We start from the raw sequence: 12,888 nt of genomic DNA on the forward strand, positions 1-12,888 counted from the left end.
AGGCAGGAGCATCTGGGCCAGGTCCTGAAGGAGTTTGCCAGGAGGGGGAGGGTGGGAAGTCCTTCCAGGCAGAAAGAATATTCATACTCAAAGCCACAAAGTGAAAGAGCACATGGTGGACCAGTGAAATGCAGAGTACTCTGGTCACTTAAGCAGAGGATGAGGAGAGAAGGGGGTTGAGGAGGAAGGCTAGAGGCAAGCCTGGAAAGATGGGTCGGGTCAGATTCAGAAGCGGCTCAGATGCCATACTCATCAGGTGCTTGGCTTTTGTCCCATGAGCCATAAGGAATTGTTTTAAGCAGAGGAATTATTTGAAGCACCTAATTCTGACTATAATGTGAAGGATAGATTGAAAGGATTTAGGGACAGGAAGATAATATGGAAGCTGTATCTTTATAGCTCCAGAGCTTATCAAAAAGAGAACCCAATAAATATAATAGGTAAATGAATCAATGGTGAAATAATCCAATAAATGTAATGTGTAAATGAATCAACGAAGAAATAACTATAAAATGGGACCATGAGAAGCACTGTATGCCATGGGAGGCCATGCGGCATGAGTGAGAGTGGATAAAGCCCTGAGCTAGAGAGCTTGCTGGAAAAACAGGGCTAGGTGAATTTAAGAGACATTCTGAAGTAAAATCAATGGGGCTAAGTAGTTACCTGCATACAGGCATTGAAGAAAAGGGATGAATGAATTAGGGTTAGGTTTGGCTAACAGTCACCAAAAACTTAGATTTAAAACAGAGAGCCCAGGTAGCAGTCAAGAGCTAGCATGGTGCACCAATGTCAGGGACTTATCGCATATGGTCCCTGCCATCATGTTACTCAACGTCCTCAACATGTGGCTTCATGACATGGTCCAAGATGGGGGCTCCAGCATCACACCTGTCTTGTAGCCAACAGACTACAGGAAAGAGACAAGAACAGGGCGTGCTGGTGACCTTTAAGAACTTACATCCTAAAAGTGTTTTCTGTTCCATGACATTGGTCATTATTTAATCATATCTAATTGAAAGGGAGGCTTGGCGATGTCTCTGTTCTGGGCAGCTAAAATTTGGAAGACGTATGGCTGAGAAATAAGGTAGAAAGGAAGCTGGAAAATAGCTTGCCTCAAGTGGTCAAGAACAATTTCATCGCATCCGTTAGGTGGCTATGAATGCAGAAAGAGAGAGGAGAGTTTTAAGGTTTTTAGGAAGTCACACAGTAAAGACAAATAAGTTTTGTTTTGAACATATCTGTTTTGGGGTGGCCTGTGGGACCCCAGGTGGAGAAAACCAGTAGGCACTTGCAAACGTGTGTACAGTTGCATTCTTATTTCCTCTACTTAGGCTATGCTCCTTGAGGGTGGAGACGCTTGTTTATTCATCATTAAATATCCACCACGCCTTGCAAGTTTCAGGAATGGATAAAGATGACAGGAAAATTAAGAAGGTGAAAAAAACTAACAGCTAAGTTTTTAAAGTACAAATGGGGAGACGATAGAACCCAGCCACTGTTAGCACTGGAAAGAGCTTTCTCAGACCACTTTGGACAGGAAGGTAGCCTCCTACGCAGTTCATTCAGAACCTACTAACCTAAACACACACACACACTTATACCATGTACAGAGCAGAAGAACTCTGCTTTTAAAAATGAGGTGTTCCAGGGACCTCCCTGGCAGTCCAGTGTTTAAGACTCCACGCTCCCAATGCAGGGGACACGGATTCTATCCCTGGTCGAGGAACTAAGATCCTGCATGCAGTGTGGCCAGGCCAAATTTTAAAAATAGAATAGAATAGAATAGAATAAACTGTGTTCTGTTTCAGGAGTCTATGGTGGGTGATGAGGGATAAAGGGAGATTTTGGAGATATAGCTGTACAGGGGAACCTGTTTGGGGTCACATGACCAGGCAGTGTCACAGCCTTGACTGGACCAGAGATCTCCTGACTTCCAGGCTGAGGAGTGACACTGCACCTGCTGTTAAGAAGATGACCCGCCAAAGGTAAGGGAACGCGGCCCACTGCGTGTCTTGCAGGCCTGTGAGAGACGTGGCCAAGGATCTAGACTATTTAATCCAGTTTTGCGAAAGGAGTTTTACAGAGAGCAATTAAGGCACAGTTAAGGAATTAATCACTAATGAGTCATTAACTCTGCCTCCTATTGTACAGCTAACAAGCTGAGGCCAGATGATTGGAGCCAGTTCCCAATTAAGGGGACGACATTGGCCAGAAAGCGCACCATCGCCCTCTTGAAGAGTCGGGAGTGCCTGCCTGCGGCTGCCGGGCCTCCCCTTTCCCAGGCGGGTCAGGACGCAGGCAGAGCTCGCGCTTGCTGAGCGGAAAGGAAAGGCCAGCTTTTCATTAATATTATCTTCCCTGAAAATCTTTCTTTTTTTCTTTTCTTTTTTTTTTTTGCTGGCCTCCTGGAGGCTGGAATTCCATTCGTGTAGTAAGGCTCTGTTGGCGGAAAGGCGCACTTGGACCTGAGACCGAGAAGGGTGCGCAGCGAGGCTGGGGGTGCGGGCGCGGGCGGGAGGCGTCACGTTAAATGCTAGGTTCCTGGGGGCGGCTGTGTCCGGACTCCTGGTGTCCCTTCCATGCACCTCCCGCGGGGAGGACGCGGCTCACTGGAAGCGGAATCCCGCGCTGCCCTCGCTTCCCGAACCTGGCTACACCGAGGGCTCTCCGCCTAGGCTTTCAAGTAACCGATGAGCTTGGCCGAGAGCAGGAAGGATGAGGATCCCCTGCCTCCTCTCGCCGGATTCTAGATGGTCGGGGACGGGCAGGGACTGTCTCCCTTGGTGTAACATTTCCCATCTCCCCGAACAGTAGCTACACGTTTAAAATAAGTAAAGACAGCGGGGCCGCCCCCGTTCAGTTGCTGACCTCTGGGCCGAATCCTGCCCCTCCCGAGGGGTCTCTCCCAGCCCTCCCACCCCCTCTCACCCACACCCGTCCCGATCACCCTCCCGGCAGCAGAGGTGGGAGCTCGGGCCCGCAGGAGGCAGAACTGGGTTCCGAGAGCGGGAAACCCACGTCGGATGAACAGCCGGGACCGGCCGGGGGTCGCAGCGCGGGGCTCCAGGACACCGAGCGAGGAAGACGCTCCGCGGCTGCGGCCGCCTCTGGATCCCGTGACTCTGGAGACCGGCGGTCTGGCGAGGCAGAGCCCTCAGTGCCCTGCGTCCCCAAGGGAGAGAAAAATCACCACCAGAAGTCCGGAGCCACGGCGCGCAGGACGGTCACGTCACCCTCACGGGCAGGAAGAGACTCCTCCATAAAGGGAGAAGTGCGAAAACTGAAATGCCGCCAACGCGGCGGGGGTGGCTGATGGCGGCTAGGTTAGCGGGGCGCCCAGCTCCGCGCCGGCCCGGGATCTCTGCATCAGCCCTCGGTCCAGGGGGAGCGCCAGACAGTCTGCGCCCTCGGCACGGCTGGGCGTGCCTGATTCCGCCCTTCCCTCGGAGCCGTCCAATCTGAGGCGCCCTTCTCCGCCCCGCCCCCGCGGTCACACAGCCTGGCCCCCGGCGGCTCCCACCCCAGCTCCCAGGAGCCCCGAGGAGCGGTTTTGACGTGCCACCTTCTTCCCCACCCCACCCCCCGCCGGCTGCCGTTCAGAACAGGGGTCGTCTTCCTGCGAGAGGGTCCCCAGGGCCTCCCTCCTAGTCTGACAGGATCCACGTCGGCCTGAAGCAAGGCCTGCTTAGAGCAACACAGTGTCTTTTCTCCCCGAACCCCGTAAGACCACTCCCAAGTGGTTCCTGTTCCCCTTCAGTGGACAGTGGTAGCCTGAGCCAAACCCGCAGCCTCATCATGGAAGACTCAAGAACCATTTCCCAAGTGATGAAGGTTTACTGGGGGAGTCCTTTCCCCCAGAGTCCCTGAAAGGCATGTGTCCGCCCCACATCAGAGCCAGCACAGTCTAGTTTCGGGAGGCAGTGCCGCACCTTGACCGGCACCTCTGCAAACTGCTTTCCGTAGCCGTGAGCTTGAGCAGCGGCCCCAGGTGTTTCTGGATCGTCTGGGGCTTTAACGCTCTTTATCACAAGCCATTCTCACCTCCCACCGGAGTTAGGTACAATACCGCCTGCCCGCCTCACCTGCACCCCTCCTCCTGGAGCTGGGAGCTTGACTCACCGCAGGCCCAGTGGAGCTGCCCTACTAGGTAGCCCTTAGGAAGAGGGCGGTGGGGGGGGGAAGGGCGGGGAGGGACGCTAGGGCTGATGCTTTGTCCAGGCTTCCTCCAGGGAGCCCAGGAAGGCACTCACAACGAGCACCCACTCCTCAGCATCTCACTTCCCAATGTGGCCTAATGAGCTGTTCTTGGGAATTGGAATTAAGGAGCACTTATTCAGCAACTATTTCCCGAATCTGCAATACGATCGTGAACTGACGGGACTTCTACTTATTCCAGCTCCGACGCTTACAAGCAGAGTTAAGTGGTGCAACCTCTCTGTGCCTCAGTCTCCTCATTTATAAAATAGGGCTACTTGAATCTTCCTAGGAGAGTCCTTGTGAGGCTTAACTGAGAGGAAGCCACTTAGAAGAGTGCAGGCACATAGTAAGCTTTCAATGATCATAAGCTATTAGTATTTTGATCATTTTCCAAGGACTTGTCCCTGAAGTCCAGGTATGGTTCACCCTGTTGGTGCCTAAAGAGATGGTTTAGAATATCCCTTCTCAGACTAAACTAGTAAAAGAGGAGAGGAAAATGGTGGAAAGCTGCAGATGCAAAAAGATAGGAAGAAAAATGGCAGAGAGAAGGAGACAGAATGAATAATGGAAATGATCTAAGGGAATCGAAGGAGTTGCTGACGGTGAGATGCGCAAGGTCAGAGGTGCCCAGGACTAAGGAGAAAGAGGGCAGAGCAAGTGTGGTACTCACCCGGGGCCACTGAAGTTGGAAGTTCTCTGCATAAGTCATTCCTAGTAAAACGAGGGCATTAAAGGATAAAAGAGAAGACAGGTCAAAGTGAAAGAAATTTACTTACACATCCATCCTGAGTTTACCTATGTTTTTCATGCCAAGATCTGATATTGCTTGGGCCACTTCATTCCTTTCCCTAGGGAACCTCCTTGTCAGAGAAAAGCGCAAGTATCAGTATATTACTCCCTACCTATTGGGGGAAATAACCCATTCAATAAATTCTTCCTGACCAGCCTACTATGTGTTAGGCTCCAGGGGAAGGTCTAGGGGTATACAGCGCTGGTTATGCCACAGCCTCTAAGGACCCACATGGCAGGGAGTGAATCCTGTGATGACACTCCCTCTACTCCCAGCCCCGGGATAGTCCTCCTTTTCCCAGGTAGGTTTCAGGAACCCAAGAACAGCACAGGGATACTCAGGATCAGAGTATCGGGTTCACAGTGTGTGTTGCTTCATGCCAGACCATTGGTATAGTTTACACAATGTGGTAAACTACCCATCTTTCCCACTTCCCAGGGAGGTGGGGCTCATTTACAGGAGGAAAGGGGGCTGTGGTGGTTCACTAACGTGCTAACGACCTATACAGACAGTAAGTAGCTGGTTGACGCTAAGGCTCTGGCCGCGCCTTCCCGGAAGCACTCAAAGATAGGAGTCCAGAAGGAGCTGCGCGGCGGGGAATCCGGATTATTCATACCAGGGCCTCTCAGGCTGGGAGTTCCGGGCTCTCCTTCGCCCCGGGGACGCCGCGAGTACCCCGGGAGCTTCTGAAGCCCGCGGAGACTTCTGGATTCCTTTCCCGCCCCCCAGAGACGGCGCCGAAGAGCCACAATACTGTCCACAACGCACGCGCGAGAATGTGCCCTCCGGGTCGCGGCTCCGAGCGCCCAGGACATGCTCCCCGAGCGCGACTGCCAGCCCGACGCGCATCAAGCAGAAGTACTGGGTTGCCGGGTGCGGAGCGAGCTGGGGAGGCGAGAGGGTGGCGCGGGGCTTAGAAAAGGAAAAGTCGCTCTGCCCCAGTCTTCGGAGCACTAATGTCATCAACCCTGGGTAGCAGGGGCGGGCCCCGAGCCGGTGACCTGGACAATGATCTGAGAGGGGCCTGGGGAGGCGGCGGGCTGGAAAGAGGGAGGCGGGGCCGCCGGGAGCTTCGGGGAGTTCAACTCTTACCCTGGGAAGATGGTGTAGACGCTTCCTAGGGTCTGTCCTTCAAAGTAGCAGCTGCAGCTCGGCTATTGGGGTACCGAGGGGCTGGGAACGCGCAGGCAGCTGAGCCTTAGGCTCCAGACACCCGGAACCCCACACACTCGCAGGCGCCCGCCGTGCCAGGAGAGGGGCGCTCTGGTCTAGGGCGTCGCTGTGTCTGGGACGCTGGCGATTCTCCGCGGCAGCGCAGCTCCCCGAGGAGGATGCGCAGGAGGGAGCCCCAGCTCCTGCGCAGCCCTCCGCTTTCCCGCACCCTCCACATGCGTCACGGCAGCCCCTTAAGAACCCGCCTTCATACACACATCTTCCTCCCCGCCACCGCAGTCCTGAGCGCGCTTAACCAGAGTCAGACCAAAACAGGTAAATCTTTAATTCTCCTCCTCAATTCTTCGAAACTACTTGTACAGACAGTTCCTCAAACCCTTTCTCCGCCTCCCCCTCCTCCCAGTCGGCCTTTTCTGGGGTTGCCACGCCGCCCGGGGGGCGGCCGAGGTCAGGCGCTTTGGGTCCCTTGAACTTGGAGGCTCCCGCGCCCGCCGGGGTGGCCGCAGCGTGGCCGCCTGTCCCCCTCCAGCAGCAAGGCCCGAGGTCCGTGGGAGTGTGGGTGTGGCCAGAAGGTCTCGGCTGGCCTGGGGGGTCAGCCCTCCGCGGTGAAGCGGGCGCACATGCACATCCTAGACCCAGGTCTTCAGGCGGCGCAGGGCAAGAGTGGCCGAGTCCGGGGGACCCAGAGAGAAGGCGTGAGCGCCTGCGGCTCGGGGTCGGCTCCTAGGACGGGCGTCTGGCCTGAATGGGTCCCCGGTGCCCTTAGAGGGCCTGCCACGGCTTCCCGATGGCCTGGATGTGCTCCTTGGCCTTCAGGCGCAGCGCCGCGATGCTGCTGTTGCGCGGGTCCGCCTCGTCCAGCGGGAACTTGTCCCCGAAGCCGGGCCCGCACGGGTAGGCGGGCGGCGGCGGCGGCGGCGGCGGCGGCGGCCCGAGGGGCTGCAGGCCGGGCCCGAGGGGCGGGGAGTTCAAGAAGGGCGGCGGCGGCGGCGTGTAGCTGGCGGGCAGGCTCTGCGCCGGCGGCCCGAAGCCTGGCAGGCTCTGCAGCGCCGTGGCGCCCCCGCCCGGCAGCGGCGGCCCGAGCCACGACTCGAGCGGCAGGGCGCCCCCCGCAGGCCCGCCGCCGCCGCCGCCCGGGCCCGCCCCGAGGGGCGCCAGGGCCGCGGCGGGCGGGGAGCGGCTGAAGGAGAGCAGGGGCGAGTCCTGCAGCTTCATGGACGACACCTCCAGCTTCTCCTGCCGCCGCCACTTGGCCCGTCGGTTCTGGAACCACACCTGCGGAAGGCAGCACAGCGCCGTCGGGCTGCGGCGGGGGTAGGACTCCCCACCCGCGAGAAGGACCGGGGCTCGACTGTTTCACCTGCTCCTTTCATCCCCGCCGCCACCCGCCCTCCCCACCCGCCTTATCCTCTTGTCTGTCCCGTTTGCTCCAGTCTCCTCCCTCCTGCTCTCTCGCGCCGAGTCTCTTTGTCCCATCCCTGTCCTCCGTGGTGTTCCCACCCTTGTCCCTGTTTACCTCACCCTTAGCTGTGGTTGTATCTGTTTCCAACTCCTGGCACCGAGCAGGCAGAAAAAAAAATGAAGTTAACCCTGGAATCGGACAGTGGGACTTGGGAAACCAGATCTCACCAAATTTCTGTGACCTGCTGGTTGGCGATCCCTCCCGACCCTTCGCTTTAGACCCGGCTTCCTCCCTGTGGGGTACAGTGGCTGCGCATTTGTCGCAGACTTTCTGTGCTTTACCCACATTTTGCCTGTTATAAACATATGTATAAACACATACTCTAAGTACTGTAACTGGAAACATTGGCTGTTAAAATAGAGCTATTGCCACAAATTACTGATAGAACAAAGTGGGTTGATTTTATCCCAGGCATATTTAATATGCATATTACTGTTCGTGAGATTTTCATTTTTATTTAATCGATATCTGACTAGTACTTCTGATATTTCCTAAGAATGGCTTTCAAGGATTACAATAGTTCAAGTTTAATAATCTACTTTTACTTCGTGGAGTTAGTTTTGACGTTACCCTAAGATGAATTCAAGGAGTTCAAGTTTTTCTTTTTTTCTTTACATAGAGAAAGTCCACACCAAGAGTGAAGTCTGGTCTCTTAAGGCTGCAACTTCCATTACTGATTTGATAAAAGCACAAGAAAGGGTGTAATTAAGGTTTCACTACCAAGTTACCACCCTCAGGAACAGAACAGAGAGAACTGGTCTAGTTTAGTGGGGAATCTAGAAAGAACTCTGGCCAAACTGGGGGGGGGGGTTCAGTGTTAAATTTATGAAGGAAAATGTGGGAATAATTGCCACCTCAGAAGGGAGACGGCAGTTCTGAGTTAATTATAGGGAGAGGGGACCTCATAGGAGAACTGAGAAAAAGCCATCCAGCACCTGAGCAGAGCAGGGCAACTGTCTGCAAGGCTGGGATTTGGGGGGGCGGGGAGAGAAAGAACAAAAATGCAGGTACCCCGGGCCCCTTTCAATAAAAGATTCATCAGCATATCTGAGGCCCTGATTTTCCCAGAAGCATTAGCTATATAGAGAAACACTGGCGCGGGTGAGGGTTCCATCCCACTGCCTCTCCCTCCCCCCCACCCACATCCCACCCCATCCCCCAAAATATCAGCTATAGGCTTCAGATCCAGTATCCAGAGTAAGAGGGCTAAAACCTGGGACTGTCTGCTCTTCTCCTGCTCTACTGCTGTCCTCAACACAGTGGGAGACTCTGCCTACCCCCCCCCCATCTGATTACATCATACCCATGTGTTAAGAACCCACCATATGCTGGGCCACTGTGCTGGCCCTGTGATCACAGAGAAGTCAGACACTGTTCTCAAGAAGCTCACATCTTAAAACAAGAAGCAAACACCCCCAAACAAGTAAAGAGGAAGGAACGTGGGACAGAGGCATGAAGGCAGCCCCGGAGTGGGTTGTGCCTGAATCCCGGAGGGGCACTGGAGGGCTTTGCCCTTTCCTCTTGCTTCATCTTTCACTTGTTTTCTTTCCCTCTTCCTACTCCATCCTTCCTCCTGAAAAGCAGGTGCTAAACTGTCCACCCCTTCACTGAAATCCTTGCAGCTCTACTGCCCCAAATTAGGAGAAATTGAACTGTCCTTGCCAGATAATCCTGAGTCACATTAGGGAACTATTTTTTAAAACCATGACATTTACTCATTACTTTAACCCCTTAAACTAAACAGAAAAGACAAAAGGCCAGAGCCTGTCCGCTTTTACTTTTAAGACAAGGCTAAAAGCCCCAAACATCTGAGTATCCTCACTTCCTGGAAATCTAATTCATTAGACACACACAAAAATTCCATCTTAGTCCCACTGCCTTTCAGATGCGGTGAAATTTGTTCCCAATGTCTCCCTTTCGGGCCTCTGTAAACTCTCCCAATTTGGAAATTCTCCCGGATTTTTCACAGATGACTAGCAAATATTTAAGGCTTTCAAATATTTTAATGATCAGGGATTAAAGATAATTCAGCTTTAATTAAAGCGAAAACCCCTTTAAATAAAAAAGAAAAGGCCTCTGCAGCAGTGGGAAGTTTGGCTGGATGTGCACCCGAGAAGCAAAAGTCAGTTTCTTAAACAAATCCACCGAAAGTTTCAACTGCGAGGCGCCAGGCTCTCGTTAAGAAGGTGGGGTTTTCGTTTTCAAGAAGGTGCGCGCCGTAACCGACTACGGTGGCATTTGGGGCCGCAATCCGGTTACCCTCGAGCCTCTGTCTACATTCCCTGTCCACTCAGTGCTTCCCACCCCGCGCCCCGGTCCTGGGTGCTGTTGCCTCTTCAGCTTGCCAGCCATTCCCAGTTCCTCTCTTTTAGCTTAGAACGAGGTAGACCCCAAAGGGGAGATGCCACTACAAATTGGAACAGACGGTCCAAGGGACGGGGCGTGGGGCGCGCGGAAAATCTGTGACGCTCCTGTGGGGCTCTGGGCGAACCAAGAGCAGGAAGGCCCGTGGGAAAAGTGCCATAATAAATGCGTGGACGCCTGGGGATTCAAGGGAGCTTTGGCTGCAGTTTGAGCTTCCGGCCCTCCCGTGGGCCCATCTGGGCGCTTTACCTGGACCCGGACCTCGGGTAAGTTGACCTTGCCGGCCAGCTCCTCGCGACTGTACACGTCGGGGTAGTGGGACTTCTCGAACGCGCGCTCCAGCTCGTGCAGCTGGTACGTGGTGAAGGTCGTGCGGTTCCGTCGATGCTTCTTCTTGGGCTGCTCCTCCTCTGACAGCTTCGAGTCGCCGGGGGCTGGGGGTCCGACAGGCAGCCCAGGGCTCGGCCGCGCCTCCCCGGTCTCCTTGGGGCAGTAGGGGCGAGGGGCTGGGACGACGAGACCCCGCACGGTCAGAGACACTCCTCGGAGTATCCGAGGGCCACCCCGCCTACCCAGGCGGGCTCCGAGATGGCCCAGGGAGGTCGGGGGTCAGGGCTGCGAGGGCCCCCTTAACTTTCCCTGAACGCAAGTTGGAGGCTCCTGCTACGCACATAGCCCCCACCCCTGCGCCCAGATGCCTTAATAAAAGTTAAGGCAGGGCTCTCTCCTCTTGCAGAGCTCCTAAGTTTGGGAGCCCTAAGGGTCTCGGAGCAGCTGGGGTGCGCACTCACCTTCGTACTCGGGAGCCGGTGCCGGGGCGGGCGGCGTGGAGGGCTCGGCGCCTCCTGCAGGCGCCTTGGGGCAGGAGGTCCGCGCGCCCGGCCTCCTATCCCGCTCTTTCGCACCCCGGGCGACCCGCTCCTCCGGGAAGGAGCCGAGGATCCCGTCGTCCTTGGTAAATCCCAGGATGGCTTCGATGCTATGCAGCCGCGAGGTGCTCCCGCCCGGGCTGCGGAGCAGGTGGCCGGCGAGCGAGAAGCTGCCGTCGGCCATGGCTGGGGCGCAGCCGGGCAGGTGCATGGGGAGCGCCGGGACGCCGGAGGGCGCGGCCCGCGCTCTCCGCAGCGCCGCCTGCTTGGAAGACCCAGAGCAAGAGGCTGGAAGTCGGCCCCTCCCGGGTGCGGTCGTCCAACCCGAGGGGTCCTGACTCAAGGTCAAGCTCCGCGGGCGATGCGGGCCCCGGCCGCGCGCGCTAGAGGAGGGCGAGCGCTCGGCCCGCGGCCGCCTAGGTCCCGGCGGGAGTCGGAGTTTCAACTCCCGGTGGCTGGGTCTCCGGGCGCTGAAGGCTCCAAGCCGGGTCGCCCCGGCTCCTCCCCTCTCCCGGGACCCAGCCTCTTCCCTGGTCCCTCCCCCCGCAGCGGGGCGGGTCCTTCCCTCGCCCAGCCTCAGGGTCTTCGCCCACCCACCCCGGGCGGGGCCGGCACTCCGAACCTTCCACCTCCCACCTCTCGATCAGCTCCGAACACTGCGGAGACCGCAGGGGTATGCTTGACGGGCCCGGGGACCCGGGTCCGAGGGCCCGCTCCCCGCAGTCCTGCCTCAGTGGGGCCGACGCCCTCGGTCCCACCTCCCCCTCGGGCTAGCCTCCCTCCTTCGGCTCCTCTCCCTCCGCCCAGGCTCGCCTTCTGCAACGAGGCGCGCTTCCTTCGCCGGGCTGAGCGCCAGGGGCGACCCTCGGAAAGACCGAGAGAAGGCTCCCTGGCTTTCTGGCTTTGGAAGTCAGTCCACGCTTCTTCCCAGTTTGAATTTTCCCCTCTTTCTTCCTCTTTTTAGCCCCACCGGCAATCCTCTTTCGGCTCCGTAGTCCGAAGCCTCGGACTTCGGGTTTATTTTGTTTGTCTATATCTGATTTAACTACTCCTCCCTGCCCCCTCTCACTTGCGCGCCCGCAGGCCCCCTGACCCCGGCGCCCGCCCCCGGAGACGGTGGGACCATCTGTGCTCGCAGGCCCGGCGACTTCAAGGGTCCCACGGCCCAGCAGGAGGCTGGAAGGCGCCGAATCGGACACGCTGCTGGGCTCAAGCGGTGAGAGACCCGCTAGGGGTTGTCACCCTCGCAGACTATTTGTCCTGAGGGAACCCTCGCCTCCAAACCATCTTCCAGGCCAAGGAGATGACCCAGCCTCAGGCTGAGGGGGGAAGGACCTTCGTCAGGGTGCAAGGCCTCGCGCTTCTCTGGGGGCTACAGGCACAATCCGCTGGCAAAGGGGACCCCGCGAGGCTTCCGAGGCCCAGAGTGACTCATAGGCCAAGTGGGAAGATGATTTGTGCGGGCGGATGGTTTTGTTTTGTTTTGTTTTTTCACATCCCCCCAGTGCTATGAATCGCACTGTAAACGCCGGCTCTTCTCAAAGCTGATGCCAGGCCCGAGGCAGCCCCTGCCCTCACTGAAATGTTGGCGGGAAATGTGAACCAAAATGCTTTCCTAATAAAATCTTCAGGACCCAGAGATTCTTTTTCTTTTGTTTCCTGGTTTTATTGAGATACCGCATTGTATAAGTTTAAGGTGTGCCGCGTGATGATTTGACACATATACACAGTTAAGTTTAGTTAACATCCACCATCTCATAGAGATACAAAACAGAGATTTTTAAAATCTCCTTTGCAGAGGCCCTCTGATCTCCACGCAGGGGCATCTCCCCTTCCCCCCACCCCTGCCTCTACAACGTTGGTTGACTTCATTTTGCATTGAGACAAGCAGTTCATGAGTCCCTTCTGAGGGTCGGGCACTGATGTGGGCCTTGTCAACATCACAAAAGAAAGGAGAGGCTGGGGCCACAGGCCTTAAGGAGTTTAACGTCCAGCCTGAGAGACAAGACAAAGGAAGAAACCAAAGAAAAACC

The 12,888-nt window shown here is 56.2% G+C and overlaps 1 protein-coding gene across 1 annotated transcript; it reads right to left on the bottom strand.

Annotated features, from left to right (window-relative positions):
* Positions 1–6,819: 6,819 nt before the first annotated feature.
* RAX (retina and anterior neural fold homeobox) lies at positions 6,820–11,066 on the bottom strand (the record flags this gene model as incomplete). Its single annotated transcript, XM_081252484.1, has 3 exons — positions 6,820–7,435; positions 10,236–10,492; positions 10,778–11,066. The coding sequence occupies 3 exons, from the start codon at positions 11,064–11,066 to the stop codon at positions 6,923–6,925; spliced, it is 1,059 nt and encodes a 352-aa protein (XP_081108610.1). The 3' UTR covers positions 6,820–6,922.
* Between the last annotated feature and the right edge of the window lie 1,822 nt (positions 11,067–12,888).

The sequence above is a fragment of the Mesoplodon bidens genome (genome assembly GCF_964165515.1).
Source record: "Mesoplodon bidens genome assembly, chromosome: 13".
NCBI lineage: Eukaryota > Metazoa > Chordata > Mammalia > Artiodactyla > Ziphiidae > Mesoplodon > Mesoplodon bidens.